This window comes from Sitophilus oryzae, unplaced genomic scaffold (genome assembly GCF_002938485.1).
Source record: "Sitophilus oryzae breed Bouriz unplaced genomic scaffold, Soryzae_2.0 scaffold_1658_pilon_pilon, whole genome shotgun sequence".
In the NCBI taxonomy this organism is placed as follows: domain Eukaryota; kingdom Metazoa; phylum Arthropoda; class Insecta; order Coleoptera; family Curculionidae; genus Sitophilus; species Sitophilus oryzae.
Window position 1 is genome coordinate 883,611 of NW_022146345.1, and position 17,415 is coordinate 901,025.

General features: G+C 31.2%; 1 protein-coding gene across 1 annotated transcript; it reads right to left on the reverse strand.

Moving 5' to 3' along the window:
• Positions 1-6,094: 6,094 nt before the first annotated feature.
• On the reverse strand, positions 6,095-16,909 carry LOC115880787 (trypsin-1-like). Its single transcript, XM_030898073.1, has 6 exons — positions 16,551-16,909; positions 13,729-13,909; positions 7,679-7,873; positions 7,368-7,480; positions 7,158-7,309; positions 6,095-6,408 (listed from the first exon to the last, which is right to left on the reverse strand). Exons 1-6 carry the CDS (start codon positions 16,606-16,608, stop codon positions 6,247-6,249), a joined length of 861 nt encoding a protein of 286 aa, XP_030753933.1. The 5' UTR covers positions 16,609-16,909; the 3' UTR covers positions 6,095-6,246.
• Between the last annotated feature and the right edge of the window lie 506 nt (positions 16,910-17,415).

Sequence of the window (17,415 nt, forward strand, 5' to 3'; positions counted from 1 at the left end):
GGAAGTGACCAAAAATACTTGAATACGGCAATCAGTCCTAATTTATGTCACATACCAAATATGGTTTTTTATCTGAAAAAAAAAAGTTATAGGAGTGAACCATTTTTAAGCCGCACCCAGTATAATTAATAAGAGACATCCCATATTTTTCGGACTATCTGTGACAGTCTGTCGTATATCGTAAATTAAGTATTCCTTAAAAGATAGAGTTGGTATTAGGATACTTTTTACCAAAAAATACGTATACATTTTTTTTGTTTAAAGGTAAAGAAATAAACATTAAAGAATCATCTATCCATATGTAAAATATACAAATATGCGATCTATTTATGTGACCTCATCAAGACTTGCTTGTCAAAATTGTTAAGCCTGTATCTTGATGTAGGTCAGTGAAGGACGTACGGATTGCATGGTCCTAATCGCTGTAGTACCATCGGGCTAGGTCACAATCTAAACGATAATTGTTCGTGTTAAAAGAGGACACCCATCGTTCTGAATGGCTCATGTTGACCAATCAACGCGAATTATATTTGCAACCTTTTGTCACGTTTTGCGAGTAAAGTAATAATGGCTTTATTGCGGACGATGCAAAAAGTGCAATTTCCTTTTATAGAACGTCAGTGTTACGCACTTTTACTCCTAAACCTTTATATAAGTGTAAAGATTCTCCGATTATTCATTTAAAATGTGCTTTACTGCTCGTATCGCATCGCGAGCTCTCTTTTAAAAAGTAGAGTGGATTTATTGTTATGGTTTTAATTATTTTGAAATATTTATGTAGTACTTTTGTAAAATAAGGAATCGTAAGTCTAGTGTTACGTAGGGTATTGCGTTCTTTTCAGACATGCAAAATAGGTATTAAATTAACGCTGTGTACTTAATATCGTTATTTTTAATTAATTTTCGATTATACAGGGTGGTCCGAATTGTATTCCGGAAACTTCGGCAACATATTCAGCAGATTAAAATAAGTAAAAAAGTTCGTATAAAAGTATGTCCTAAAATGCTTAGTTTCGGAGATAGAGGGTGTAGAAGTTTTATTTTTTTTTCGATTTTTTCCAAATAATTTCTGAAGTATCGTCAATGTTTGGGTGAAAATTTGAGTCTAGGAGTTTTTTAACATGAGAAATTTGATTTTGATGTCAATATGACTCCTACTAGTAGAGGGCGCCACCTACATATTTTTTAACTGGTTTGAAGAGTAATAACTTTTCGTCTGTACGTGTATAAAACTACTGAATAACAAAATATACATTTAGGACGTTTTTTTACGTGAAAAAGGTCTCTTGGTAAAAACCGATACGAATAATGGTTTTCGAGATATTTGGAATAGAAATTATCAATACCTGTCATCATTGACCTAAATTAAACATGTTGACTAAATAGTTATTAGACTGAAATCATAAATTTGAAATGTTTTTGTTCAATGTTCAACAGAAACTGTTTTATCATCATTTTTTTGCAGAAAAATATATGATTAATTAAAAAAAAATAAAAATTTCGCAAATTTATTATTTCAGTGAAATAAGTTTCTACTCTCGACGTGTTTAATTTTTCGTCAATAATGACATGTATTTACTATTTTTATTCTAAATATCTTAAGAACGGTTGCTCATAGCGATTTTTACAAAGAGATATTTTTACGTAAAAAATCACAGAGATGTATATTTTTTCACTCGGTAGTTTTATACAGGTACGGACAAAAAGTTATTACGCTTCAAAATAGTTAAAACACACGTAGGTGGCGCCCTCTACTAGTAAGAGTCATATTGACATCAAAATTAAATTTCTCAGGTCAAAAAACTTCCAGACACCAATTTTCATCCAAATATTGACGTTACTTCAGAAATTATTTCGAAAAAATCGAAATAAAATTGAAATTTCTACACCCTATATGTCTGAAACTAAGCATTTTAGGACATACATTTATACGAACTTTTTACTTATTTTTATCTGCAGAATATACTGCTAAAGTTTCCGGAATACAGTTCGGACCACCCTGTATATTTCATTGTCTCATCCTCACTCCTGTTAAAACCAAAAGCATAAAAATGTAATATTATCTTATTTAGTGTTTTAAAAAAATTAAATTTATAATAAAGTAGGGAGGCTAACTTTGTAAGAGATATTTTTTTTGTCAATTCTGTGACACGAATGACCGAATTATCTGGAATAACTGGGACCAGCCTATTTGACAGTGCTTGTCATTTGTTCTCTAAATTTTTGTTTATACTTTGATTCAAGTATTTATTATACAGTGTGGTCCTTTGGGTGAGCAACATATAGAATTTGGTTTGGGTCCTCCTCCTCCTAGGTACCTTCTCGGTTAAGGATGGCGATCAATATGCAATATGACTCTCTGCCAAAGCTTGATGGATAAGGGTGTTTCCGTCGGTGTGGGTCCAATCTCTTATATTATGCAGCCATGACTTCTTTTTCCTCCCTATGCTGCGTTTTCCATCGATTTTTCCTTCTATTATCAGCTGTATTTTTATATTCTGAGTGCCGCATTAAGAAGTCTCTTTGATTTTATCTGTGCCTGTTAGGTGTGCCACGAGTTTTAATTTTTTTTAAAACCTCACATTTTGTTGTTTCGGGAGGTCCAACTTATCCTCAGCATCCGTCGGTACATCCACATTTCAAAAGCATTAAGTTGTTTGTTCGCCTGTTTTAGTGTCCATGTACCATCCATATTGAAGCAGGGGTCATATATAGCATTTTAATATTCTTAACCTCGGTGGTATAGCTATTCTCGGATGGAACAAAAACTTGTGCATGTGGAAGGAATCAGCCCTAGCTATTTCGATCCTTCTTCTGATTTCCTTAAATTGGTCTAGCTGGCTGTCTAATTCCCTGACCAGGTGAATATATCTCTGCGTGATTTCCAGTTGGACGCCGTTTATTATTATGTCGGTATTTTCATTGTCTGTTGAAAATCATAGTTTTTGTCCTAATGGTGTTAATCTCTAGACTCATCCCCCCTGATGCTTTCTTCTGTAAGTTTGTCCGTTAAGGTTTGCAGCTGGTCTTCGTATTCTGCTAATACCACGGTGTCGTATGCGTATCTTATATTGTTTATAATTTTTCCGTTTATTTTAGCCCCTTCTGGACAATTTTGAAAAGATATTCGAATTATATATTCGGCGTATACGTTAAACAATATGCATCCCTGTTTAACAACTCTTTGTATGTCTACGTATCTTGTATTGCCTTTTTTCTGTTCTGACACAACCTTTAGGATTCCAGTATGTGTTCCTTATAATGATGATATCACTCTCATCTATCCTACTTTAGTGAGAACTTTTAATTATTTTTCGTGTTGTATTCGATCAAAAGCTTTTTTGCAGTCAACGAAACATACGTACAGCTTTCTTTGGACTTCCATATACCTCTCTGCGATTAGCATTAAACTCAGTTTTGGGTACTCGTATCTAAATAGGAATACTGTCAAAGGTTAGTACATGTGCGATAATCATATCAGCGGAACTTAGAATGACTGCAAGTCAAACAACCTATAGAGTATGCCAAAAATACAAAAATCTTTAAATTATTCCTATTATTCACATGTTGAGATTGAGTTAAGTATCTCCAAAAAAATCCTATATGGGTTTTTCGCCACTTCAAGAAAATCTACAAAATAAAATAGTTATTTTATGTAAACACTTTTGCGTTAATCCCAAACGGAAACTACTTGTCAGAAGTTACGTTTAAAGATATACAAATTTAGGATATAGAATTTTTCTTCCATATAGGATTTTTTTGGAGAGACGAATCCGCCCCATAGATATAGACATTTTTTAGTTAATGAAGTATCTGGCATATGGAAAAAAATATTTTAGAAATTCTAAGCATAAATTAAATCCTTAAAACAGTAATACCATACGTTATGCTAGAAAAAAAACATTATGTATATTATAAGGGCCTAGCTCGGATTGTGGCCGGTCGGGACGTAGCGCCAGCAGTTAGTGTGTCGATCTGCGGGTCTCTCAGCTAGTACGGTCGCTTTATTTATTTAAATAAAAATATTGATTTATATAAATAGAGCGACCAGCGAGCCGCCACTTCAAGGAAGGCAATGGCAAACCCCACCTTGAGTATATTTGCCTTGTACAGCCTCTCAAATAATGCCATTCGGATTCGGCGATAAACTGTAGGTCCCGTGCACATTGGCATAACTACAGGGGAGCCCGGGGGTGCCCCCCCCCTGTCCTGCTGGGCACCTCCCAGATTAATCCTGAATTATGACTCTTGGCTACGTATTAATTTTTATTTGCTTGAGATGTAGTAAAATTTACGTTTTCTAGTTTTATTTAGTTAATATTATTTTGTTGTATTCAAAAAATGTGTTAATTTTTTTTAGAAAATTTATAGGTATTTAAGTAATCTACGGGAACACGGTTTGATAACCAAGTCTATGAAATGTATTGATAGAGAAATTCATGTAAACGTTTTATTCAAAAAATGTGTTTTTTAAAATTATTTTTCATTTTTAAAAAAACAAAAGCCCTAGGCCCCCCCTGGGCTCAACCCCAGGCCCCCCCAGGATAAATTGCTCGTTACGCTAATGCCCGTGCACTTCTGAAACACTAATGACACATATCACAAGTACATGCGAGAGGTAGCCGACGCTCTGTATAAAGTATGGCACTGTAAGAAGAAGCTCGGATTGTCACGGGGTTTCTAACAGGACACTGTCTCCTCAACGAACATCTCAGTAGACTGAAGCTGAGAAACAACAGCGAATGCAGATTCTGTGGGAAAAATGGGGAAGCACCAGAACAACTTATCAATGAGTGCGCCGAGACGACAACCGTTCGTGCCATAAACTTTGGTAAGGTTGATGTCGAAGATGGAGAGCTGGCCTCTGTGGAGCCGTCTCAGATACTGGCTTTTTTTGTCATAGTTTTGAGACTGTATGATGAGTTATAACCCGTTATACATTAGATAGGGAACACACAATAGAGGTCGCGGTGATTAACCCTCCTCCTAAACATTCTACATTCTGATTTTAATAAATTTAATTTAATTTTAACGCAAGTATACGCGGAACATCAAAAAATTGCACTATACGAGAAAGCCTTAAAATTTTATGATAAATTTTCATTTTTCACGTAAGAGGCTGTGAGATTGTTTTTAGGCTTATCTTTTAATCACAAACATCTCTTCTTAATACCAATTTTCAAAATTCTTTCAAATAATGGTATTTTACTCATGAACGGTTTTCTTATTTTTGGTCTACCCTGTAGGTTGTTAGACTTGCAGTTATTAATAAGTACCGCTGATATGGTTATCGGACATGCATTAACTTTTATGATAGGACTTTTATTAAAAAATCCATATGTTGCATACTTAGTGAACGACACAGAAAAATCTGAGGATATCAATTGGATATCCAACGTGCTATAAGCCAACGTGATGTGAGCTGCCAACTGTGGATTATGGCGTCTCAAATTTAATTTATTTAAAATTTAATTTTTGGGGTCATGTTTTTCCGTGAGCTTTTCCGATATTTTAATAGTTGTTCTGAGAGGCTGTTTCATGCCGCAGAAGATAGAGGACTCTTCAATGATAGTCATGGAGATCGCCAACGCCTGAAGACAGACACGGCACCCCAAGAAGAAGAATAGTTGTTCAGCTATTCAGGACGGAGACAAAATCAACAAATCAGAGACCATTAAAATCGGTCCAGCCATACTTAAGTTATAAATTGTGTAACTAACTCGAATTTGTTTTATTTATTTAGTTTAGAACTATTATTTACTCGAAATCATTCTCCAATATACTCCATATTTACTCCAATCAAAGATAACTTTATAATGTTTTATTTCTGAATTTATACCATTAGTTTACTAAACTTCATAAAAGATCTGTTTATTATTAATAACACGTTACTACATTAACAAAATTCTCTATAATAATATAGTTTTTCTAATAACCTACCGCAACACAGAGGTATGGAGCATACACCATAATTTTTTTGTAATTTTAAATTTTTAAATTTAATTTCTATTTCTTTACTATTTAAATATCAATAAAACGCACTAAAATTTTATTAAAAATATAATTTTATTTCTAACAACAATGTACCTACAAATCAATATGATTTAATTAAAAATACTACTTCCTAAAATGTTTGACTAGAAATTTACTCAGAACAAAAATAAATAAATAAATAAAATAAATATTTGGCAACAAAAGGGTTTCACGTTAGGTTTTATAATTAAAAAAATATTTTTTCAGTTGTTTTCACCTTCTTTGCAATACATCTCGTATCCATGGAATATATTCAGAAACTCTGGTATATATTCCAGGCAAGTATGGTCTAGCACACCCAATTCCAGTAGACACGACGCCAACAACCATCATTTGGTCATTTGCATCAATCATTAATGGACCACCACTGTCAGCCTATAAAACAAGAAAAACGATTTAATTGTTATATCTAAGTGACATTAATATAATTGAACTCAGCAAAAGCATCAAAATATTATAGTTCTTTTTATAAAAAAAAAACTTTGACTTCGGCATTTGTTTAATTAACTATTTATTCTTTATCCTTCAATATCTTATTGTATATTTATTATTACCAGTATTAAATATTATTCATTAACAGTTCAGTCCCTTAAAACTTTTCTACAACTTTTTGTTACAAGTCCCAATGAATGCTGGCTCATAGCGAGTTCTCATGTGGGTCTCACTGAAGTGCCCGGTGTTACCAAATGTGTTACCGGTGGTGTAGCCAGATAACATTTTCAGTAAAAATGACCAAACCACAAAATGAAACTTACTTCTATTTTTGTTCATTTAGACTGAACAATGAAATAGTTATCTTCGAATCTACATTATTGTCAAATTATATTTATTGCCATATACATCCCTATTTAACATAAATATCTAAGTATTAAAATTAGACGCCTTTAATACACATCTAATATATCATTGTTAAATTTTTTACGCTTTTTAACCTTCAAAGATAAAATAAATGAGTTATTATTATTATAGGTCTCTAATATTTGATTTTCATTTAACTCACATTAACATTATAAAGTTGATCTTTGCAAAGTAATTATAATAAATATTTTCTTTCAAATGTTTTATTTTATAATGCTCTTGACATATTTTAATACGATTTTCAATAACTTTAAAATGCCTCTTACCCAACAAGCGTCGATGCCACCTTGTTCGTATCCAGCGCATATCTGCCCTTCTTGAATTTTTGTTTTCTTACCCTGTGATTTATACCATGTCCTGCATTTTTCAATTTCTATGACGTTTACCTTAGCTTTCTGCAGGATTTCGGCTCTACCACCTGGAAAAGTTAATGTTTATCTAGTCGTTTTAGGAAATATGTCGTTTTTAGTAGGTACCTTTCCCTCGTTCTTCATTGATCCAACCCCACCCAGCAACTGTGGCTAAATTATTGTCGAATGTAGAATAAGCTTTTTGTTCAGAACCTGCTGGTAAGCAGGCTGGAATAATACTAAAAAATATTGTAATTTGTTTAGTATAGTAATAAAAAGCATTTTACCGTTATTTTTATATTGAAAAACACTATTTTTTTTAAAGTTTAAAATAAAATATTTAGGTATATTAATTGTTTCAGATTTTTGCAAATTTCACATAAACAAAATCATATTGTAATAAACATATTTGGATTATTTTATAATATGCTAAGTACCTCTGAGACCAGATAACTTGCTCGTTCAACTCCAAAATAGCAATGTCGTCTTTAACCTTTTTACATGAGTATCCTGGATGAACTATAATAGATTTTACGTTCACCACTTGAGCATCCGAACTTTCTTTGGTCAGGTCATGTTGGGACAGTGTCACTTTTAAACTGGCTGGTGCTAAGTGGTCATTGCCACTACCACTGAAATCAAATAAGTCTTTTAACTTAATATATCCCAAACTAGAATACAGATATTATTTGGTTCTATTATCTGTGCTATAGAGAATATTGAGTTGGCTTAAAAAATAATAAAGCCTTTTTTACTTTGTTACTTGGATTATTTATTTTAATACACTTTTTATATTCTTTTTATAAAATAAAATTTCCCAAGTTAAGTAAAATATATATTTGCTGGTTTCAAAAGACATTTTAAGAAAGAAAGTTTATAAAAAAATATGTTCTAAAAAGCGTAAATTATAAATAAATTTTAAAATATAATGGTAAACTATCAGTTTCGATTAATATGTGTATTTTTCTTACTATAGTAAGTTTTCTGTGTAAAGCAATCTATTATGTTATCAATCTTAATGTTATTTATATTTAATACTAGCGTGTACCAGCGACTTCGTTCACGTCGAATTAATCATTTGTTATGGTGATGATAAAGCAAAGCAAAATAATTTCCATTAACATACAAACTGGATAAAATTTTCTCACATTTATGTCAGCATGAGAAAAAACAATATGGCGATGTTATATAACTTGGTAATATTTGAGGGGTAGTTTTATCTCGTTGGAATTTGACTTCCGAAAAATCTGTTTGCCAAAAATAAGCTTTTTACGTCAAGCAATTTAAGCAGAATCGTGGTTAAGAAATTACCCAACTTTTTGAAACACCCTGTATGATTTTTTAAAAAATTTAAAAATATGTAAAAAAAATCAAATAAATTGTGCTTGTCCAAGCGTTTTCCCGAAAGACTAACCGTTTTTTAAATAACAAATATTGTAATATTTGAGGGGCGTTTTCACCCTCTTGGAATTTGAGATTCGAGAAACTCCTCCTTATCGAATCTTTACACCCCACAGTCAATCCGTTGCCAAAAATCAGCTTAAAAACGTCAAGCATTTTAAGCAGAATCGTGATTATTCAATGGTCATATTTTATGAAACACCCTGTATTAATTTATAAAAAAATCTTAAAATATGTAAAACAACAAAATAAAACATACGTGTTTAAGAGTTTTTCCGAAAAACTCACCGGTTTTTAAATAATAAATATTTAATATTTGAGGCATAGTTTCACAAGTTTCACCCCCTTAGAATTCGAGTTTCAAAAAATCCCTTCTTATCGAACCTCTACACCCTAAAGTCAATCTGTTTTCCAAAAATCAGCTTTTTACGTCATGCGCTTTAAGCAGGATCATGATTAATCAATGACCAGATTTTTCAAAACATTAATAAACATTAAAAAATCTTAAAATATGTAAAAAAACAAAATAAAATATACGTGTTTAAGCGTTTTTTCGGAAACTTGACCGTTTTTAAATAAAAAAATATTGTAATATTTGAGGGGTGGTTTCACCCTCTTGAAACTGGAATTTCAAAAAATCCCTCTTATCGAACCTCTACATCCTAGAATCAACCTGTATGCCAAAATTGAGCTTCTTAGGTTGAGTGGTTTGAGCAGGATCGTGATTAATCAGTATGTCAGTCACTTAAGGATTTTATATATTAACTGAAAATATTGATACATTAACTGAAAATTAAAAGAGATACTTTTTATGCAGAATTATTGAAGTTAATACAAATCATGGAACAAAATACATAGGCAAAACTGTATTATGCAAAAAGATATATTGCTTATGTTGCTATCTGACCATTTACTGTACATCAGTACCTTTAATAAAATTAAGAAAATTCGTTTGCTTATTCAAACTTTCACTTTCAATTTATTTACCACCCTTTAGTTCAAAATTTACATCTTTTAAAACCAGAAATTTTGAAAATATAGCAAAATATGTTTGAACAAAATGTGGGAATCGAATAATTTATATACACGGTCAGCCAATAGTGCGTCGGGCATGTGTAGCTCCTAGAATAAAAACTTAATAATTTTGTTTAAGTGCAAACCTAAAGTATTACGAGGTGTGCATACTGGATACAGGATGTTTCATTAAAAAAAAAACAAGAAAAAATTAATTTATATTGTCGAAAGTTTGGCGTAGAATTTTGAACACCCTGTATGTTTTAAGATTACGATATTTGTAGCAAAGTAAGTACAGACCATCTGAAGTAGAACTTAATATAGTTTTGCTTTCAGGACAGTTCTTGTATATTTGTAATAATTTTTTTAAGAAAGGTTGAAAAATATATATATTTTATTATTTATTTACTAATACCGTATGATCGAAAAAAACGGCGTCCAGTTGGCTGGGAAATGACGATCGCTGAAATTTTCCATATAATTTTACATATAAAACCTAAAGTATGTATTAGGATGAATTTCAGGAAAATATTTTCACTTCTACAGGGTGGCTCAAAAAAGTTTAAGTGGATCTGGATGATTTTTTTAAACGGAACACCCTGTATATTATTACATTTTTGGCTTCCTTTCAGATCACTTTAATTAACCCTAAGATACGAGTAAATATATTTCGATAGTTTCACAGCTATTAAAAAATATATATTTTTCAGAACTTCTTAAATAAAATATTAAAAATACAAAAACTGTTCTGGAATCAAACTATATTAGGTGTTTACTTTAGATGGTCTGTTCTTACTTTGCTATAAATATGGTAATTGTAAATTATATAGGATGTCCAAAATTCTATGTCAAACTTTCTAGAATAGAGAATAAAATTTCTTTGTTTCTTTTTAATGGAACACACTGTATATTATTTTTGTAATTATAGTATTTTAAAATCTTTAATGGTTTCGCAGATACACGCTGTATTATTTTATATGGCGCTTTCAATGGTAAAATACGAGAGAAAAATCATTGAGTGGCTTTGATAAAAATTTACTGCGGAAAATGCCATATGAAATATAAAACCGCGAATATCTGTGAAACCGTTAAAAATTTTGAAATACTTTAAATATGAAAAATGTCCATTTTTCATTTCACAAAGTGTTATAAATTTACATTTTTCTGCATTTAAAAAAAACGAAGAAAAATTATTTAATATTTTAGAAAGTTTGACGTAGAATTTCGAACATCCTGTATGATTTACGATTTCCATATTTATAGCAAAGTAAATAAAAACCATCTATAAATTAAATACCTAGTATAATTTTCATTTCAGGACAGTTCTAGCATTTTTAATATTTTTTTAAGATAGGCTAAAAATATATATTTTTAATTTATTTATTAATATCTCTGAAACCATCGAAATATATTTACTCATATCGTAAGCTTATATAAAGTGATCTGAAAGGAAGTCAAAAATGCATAATATACGGGGTGTTCCATTTAAAAAAGATAACCCGATCCACTCACACTTTTTTGAGCCTCTCTATAGAATCTAAAATATTTTCCTGAAATACAACCTAGTACAAGCTTTGGGTAATGCACTTAAACAAAATTCCCAAGTTTTTTTATTCTAGGAGCTACCGACGCACTATTGCCGGACTTTGTAGATACATGTGCAAACTTTATAAATACTAAATACTTTCGAAAGGCGGAGAGTTATTGACTTTGTTGCCTTGAATCAGATGTAAAATGTAGAATATATAGTGTGATATAGGTTAATCACTGTGATCCTTCAGATCTATTGTGTCCTCTTTCTTGAGTTATAATACATCATTCAGTCTCAGGGGTTTGACATAAGCCAGTATCTGAGACGGTTTTACAGAGGTTAGTTCTCCATCTCGGGTACCAGTCGTATTGATACCGGAGATTGAATGATTTTATTATCTTATTAATTACTTAGTTTGTTCAGCTTTTTTGGCATTTTTTGACCAACTTCGAATTAATGGTTACTGAGTTGATCGCTTTTAATTCTGCTTGACTATCGGCTAATATGGTTATTTCTTGTTTTTGATAGGTTATATCTAAGATAAATTGTATGCATCTTTCGATAGCATAAATTTCTGTCTGAAATATGCTGTGGTAGATGCCCATTGGTTTGGTGAGGTCCCTGTCCCTGCTTTGGTTTTGGAAGCATCAGTATACCACGTTATGGTATAGTCTTTTATCCGCTGGGCATACGTTTCTCTCTTTCAATCCTTTTTATTGCTCAATACTTCAGTGATGTGTATCTTGAAGTTGTACATTCTTGGTATGCCATCTACTGGGAGTTCTGAATCAGTTATTTAAACAAAAAAATTATATTTCTTTAAAAACTAAAAATTTATTAAATGAATCAAAATTCATATTTTTATTCACAAATTAACTGATACTAATTATAATAATTGTGTTCGAATACACGTTTTTCAATTCTGTCAAAAATGTCGATAAGCCGATTATGAACATGAACTTGTAGACAGCTGTATACGGGCATATGAATAATTCTTTATTCAAATTAAATACCGTACTGATGAGCAAGTTTAATGTCAATGGCAAATCGTAATTAATGCATAGGAAAACAATGAAATGCAGTTTAAATTTGCAATTTAAGGTTTTCAGTCAATAGAATAAAATGAATTAATTACAGTTGTTATATATATTTATTATTTATGTATAATGTGATTTGTAATATTTTTTATACTATGTAACTTATATTTTAATATATTAAAAATAAATATGTTTTGTATAACCGTTATTTGTTAGTTCTTGAATATACTTTTCTATTAAAACATAAAGTTAGGCTGATAAAAATTATTTATCAAACAATTTCATATACAGGGTTCGGTATAGTGCTTCGGTGATTCTAAGAGCTACAGATGCTCCTAGAATAAAAAACCTGAGAATTTTGTTTACATGCAAACCTAAAGTATTTACGAGGATGTATTTTAGGAAAATATTTTAACTTCTACAGGATTGCTCAAAAAGTGTGAGTGGATCGGGATGTTTTTTTTTAAACGGAACACCCTGTATATTATTGCATTTTTGGCTTCATTTATGACCAATTTTCATAATCCTAGAATATGAGTAAATATATATCGATATTTTCAGAGATATTAATAAATAAATAAAAAGTATACATTTTTCAACCTTTCTCTTCTTGTGATAAAATTTTATCCTTGTTTTTTTCAATGGAACACCCTGTATATTATTTTTTAAGGAGATAGAGAATAATTATAAAATGAAAATTTTTTGTATCTAAAGTATTTTCAAAATTTTAATGGTTTCGTATACTATACACGCAGTATTATTTCATATCGCTCTTTCAACGGGAAAAATAAAATACGAGGGAAAAATCATTTGGTGGTTTTGATAAAAATTTACTATGGAAAATGCCACATGAAATATGGCCAAACTAAAACCGCGAATCTGCAAAACCGTCAAAAATTTTGAAATATCCTAAATACAAAAAAAATTAAATTGTCCGTCTATTGAAAATATAATGCAAGGAAACAGAGTGTTCCATTTAAAAAGAACGAAGAAAAATTATGATATATTTTAGAAAGTTTGGGCGTTTGGCGTAGAATTTTGAACATCCTGTATTATTTACGATTACCATATCTAATAGGTTGATATAACGTTTTAACTTAAGCTTATTTAAAACGTTACACTTTGAGAAAATACTAATTACAAAAAATATAGCGATTCTCTTAGCCAGACAATTTGTTACCTTCCTTTGTCGATGAACTTATAAGAACATAACCTTACTCAATATTGTTTTTATTAACAAAGCAAATAATACTTGGTAATAATTTCGGGTTATTATACTTTACGGATATTCATGACATGTCAATATTAAAAAAAAAGTCATGGATACTTTTTTTTTCGTACTAAATTACTGTAGTAGTAGTAATAATAATAAGTAAAGTTTAAATTTTCCATTTTTTTCCAGATCCAATTTTTGTAATAACTTGAGGTAAATATTGCTTTATATCACTTTATAAGACTTATATCTACAAATGCATTAAATAAAAATTAATTTAGTTTTTCTTACGTGCACAAGCAATGTCCTGCTGTCATTACATATTTCTTGTTGATCAGGGTACCGCCACAAAAATGGTTTCCTCGCCTGGTAATTGAGACTATCCATGGAAATTCGGCTTTTGCGGCTGCTTCTCCACCAACAACTTTTGCTTTGCGATCATTTGTTCTTTGACCACACGGTACATCAGCAACTGTTTGAACATATTTAGTAGCGAATGACTAAAGACATTATACCGGGTGTGTCTCAAAAGTGGCTCACCTCTGTAACTTTTTTATTTTTTCAGATAAAAAATCGAGATTTGGTATATATTTGGTAATAAATTAGGATTGATTGACGTATTCAATTGTTTTCCGTCACTTCTTGTTTCACCGGAAATGACTACTACTTTTGATTTTTAAATGGTACCCCAGGTGTTTTGTTGCTTTATTCGATAGAAAATGACACTCTGAATAGAATGACATATCATGTGTCAAAATTTGACATTTTCGAATATGGTTTATTTGAAATTGCAACATGCGATTCATAACGACAATTTGACTCGAAATACCAAGTGTGTGGTACCAAATTATTCGCAAAAAAAATGCTTTTTCCAAATATGCTAATGAGCCACCCTCGTTCTATTTGAAAAAAATGAGATATGATTAAAAATGCGATTTGGGCATTTGGGCGTCTTTTAACCGGCCAGGACAAGACACGAATAACATTAAACGATCAAATATATTTTTCCAAGGCTCCTTGACTAAAAATTAGTGTTTTTAACAACACAGCTGATTGGAATTTAAAATTCAATTTTGTTTTAAGCAAAAATGTCAAAAGTTGACATATGTTATGTCATTCTATTCATTCATTTTCTATCGAATAAAAGAAAAAAAATACCGAAGGTGCCATTTAAAAATCAAAATTTGTTGTCATTTTCGGTGAAACAGGAAGTGGCCGAAAATAATTGAATACTTCATTCACTCATATACTAACATACCAAATCTCGTTTTTTATCTGGTAAAATAAAAAAGTTATAAGGGTGAGCCACTTTTTAGACGCACCTGGTATATTCTAAGACGATATATTTATCGAAACATCCACCAAGCACAAAATAAAAAACCTGTGTTTTATTTTGACTCACATCCAAAGAAATATAAAACGACTTTAAATTACGTATTATCGCAGATATTAACACAGTTAAATCAGAACAATCAATTTATTCTATATGGAATATGATTGTTTGTTCTGATAAAGACTATTAACTATAGTCTTTCCAGTGGAAGAATATATAATTTTGACAAACCTTCAAAAAATGACATAAATAATGAAAATACAATATACTTTTGAATACAATAAGAGGCAACGTCTCTATCTCTTACATGCTTTTTCACTGAATAGACATAATTTTGTATTTGAATGCAAACAACAAGTAAGAAAGGATTGGGATATGACTAGAACGCATACTTCAAAAAGCGACTAAGATCGGAGAGCAAAGTCTGCTGCTTTGGTGGCAAAGTACCGGTGGCAAAGTAATATTCTGTGTAGTAGAATTTCTTAATAAAAAAATAAACGACGAATGATGTTAAGAAAGATGATTTTTACGGGAAATTTTCAGAACGAAAGAATGTCTGAACTAAATTTGCAATAAAGGATACTTTTGTTTTGGGGCTAAAGACATTCAGACATCATCTTCAGAACAAAGGGCATGGGAGTTTATTACCTCTTTTAGTCTCTTCCTCTTCAATCGAAAATGGGATGGAAAGAATGGGGCATAGATGTTAGAAAAGGTATGTTAATCTGGGACAGTCTTAACTTCATTTTTAATATCCAACCTAGAATATAGTATAGGTATATTTCGGGTTAGCACATACAAAGGGTCTGCTATTGTTCTGTGGGACTTTAAGAATGATCTGCGTTCAAGAGATTATAGGAGATCCGGTATAATATACAGATTACTCAAGAAAGTTGAAAACATAGTACCTAAAACAGGAAATAGCTTATCCAAGAATGTTGCAATTTTCCAAAACGGAGATAATGGCAATTCATGAGAAAAAATAACATGGCAGCAAAGAACACACCTTTCAGTTGCCATCTTCACAGATAGCCAAGCAGCGCTAAAGGCACTCGGTTCCAAAAAGATTAATTCTAAAATAGTGTAGAATTCTGTGCAGACTGTCACAATTTGTGTGACATTCTCACAAATGTGGGGTTCATTGTATTGGGCAATGATAAGCCATTGACAAAGACCTACATGAAGAGTTCTCCAAGTTATTAGATTTCTTTAAATTGATGAATGAAACCTAGAGATTCGAAGAGGACCACAATAGATCTGAAAAGGTCGCAGTGGTACAAGCCGATAGCCATCTCAAAGTCTAATCTAATCTAATAGAATATAGAATGAAAATGGTAATGGATAACACTATAGTAGAAGCAAAATTACTCCTAAAAGATTTGAAGTATTATGATTGGATTTTTTCTTAGTTTAATAGAAGACGTAAATTTCTCGAATTAACAACGCTAGTGCAATTTAGTAACCAATAAAGGAAACGTACTGAATATAGTACCACAAAACACGAAAATAGAACATCGAGCGTAGTTTTATTGAAATATTTCAACTACCTAGACTCAGTATTACTTAGATCGGTTACTGAAAAGTGTCTAAATTAAGCAACAAATGGAGATATGTGGTGATTTTCAAATGGAATAAATTTAAACTAAATATCAAAAAATGATAAATAACGAAGTGACAAAGTAGAACAGAAAATATACATTTATTTAAAAAAAATAATTAGTAGGCTTTTTTTCTGTGGTTTTGGTTTAAGAGAAGCAAAATATTTGTGGAGGTTACTTACAGTTATTTAGAGCAAATATTCCATTAATCGTTGATAATATCAAAAGTATGAAGATCATGGTGTTATTTTTATGCTTATTCTACTTGTGATTGTACTAGTGCTACACCAGTCTTCCGGTAGACCCGGTTAGTCTATCGGAAAAGCCGATGGAAGTACGAATGATGATCCCAGGAAATAATTTCCATTATATACAAAAAAAGATGTATGCACCTCGGAACTGACTGGTAGGGACGACACCCTTCGACTCGCCAAGTGTAAATCGTCTCCAAGGGTGCAATATTCAAATATTAACCAGTAGCATATTTAAATTCGGTACTGAATCGTATGGCGGTAATGAATATGTTTCAGCGATAACCTTGTCGCTTCGACAAGGTTCGCATTGTTCAAACACGGAAATGATCCCGGCAAGGTTCTGTCATTATTAATTTTTCGAAATATTATCTCGATTTTCTGTATTCATTTAATTGATAAGAACAATTCTAGGAGAAAATTTTGGAGTCCTTGTTTATGTTTATCACCTTGCTTTCGTTATATTTATGAAGATAATGTGTTAATCTCATTTTACATCATTATTTTACTTAAGTCACCTGATATTTAATTACACACCGATTTTCAAGCAAGGTTCTTAAATATTAAATATTTTCAAATATCATTTCTATTATCTCATATTTATTATTTTTATAGAGAAATTTATTTAATATGATTTTTCATATTGTCTGTTAACAAAACACTATATTGAAATAAAACAAGTAGGTACTAAGAAGTATGTATGGACGATGCACGACGGATGTATAATATCACAGCTGTAAAGTCGTTTTTCAGTGAGAGGGCGTTCTTTGACGAGTTATATCTCATTATAGTATAT

Coding starts and splice junctions, on each gene's coding strand:
- LOC115880787 (XM_030898073.1), bottom strand. CDS start 16,608: ATGATCTTCATACTTTTGATATTATCAACGATTAATGGAATATTTGCT. Junction 13,910..16,550: donor AATATTTGCTCTAAATAACT/GTAAGTAACCTC, acceptor ATGTTCAAACAG/TTGCTGATGTACCGTGTGGT. Junction 7,481..7,678: donor CAAGTTATCTGGTCTCAGAG/GTACTTAGCATA, acceptor AATATTTTTTAG/TATTATTCCAGCCTGCTTAC.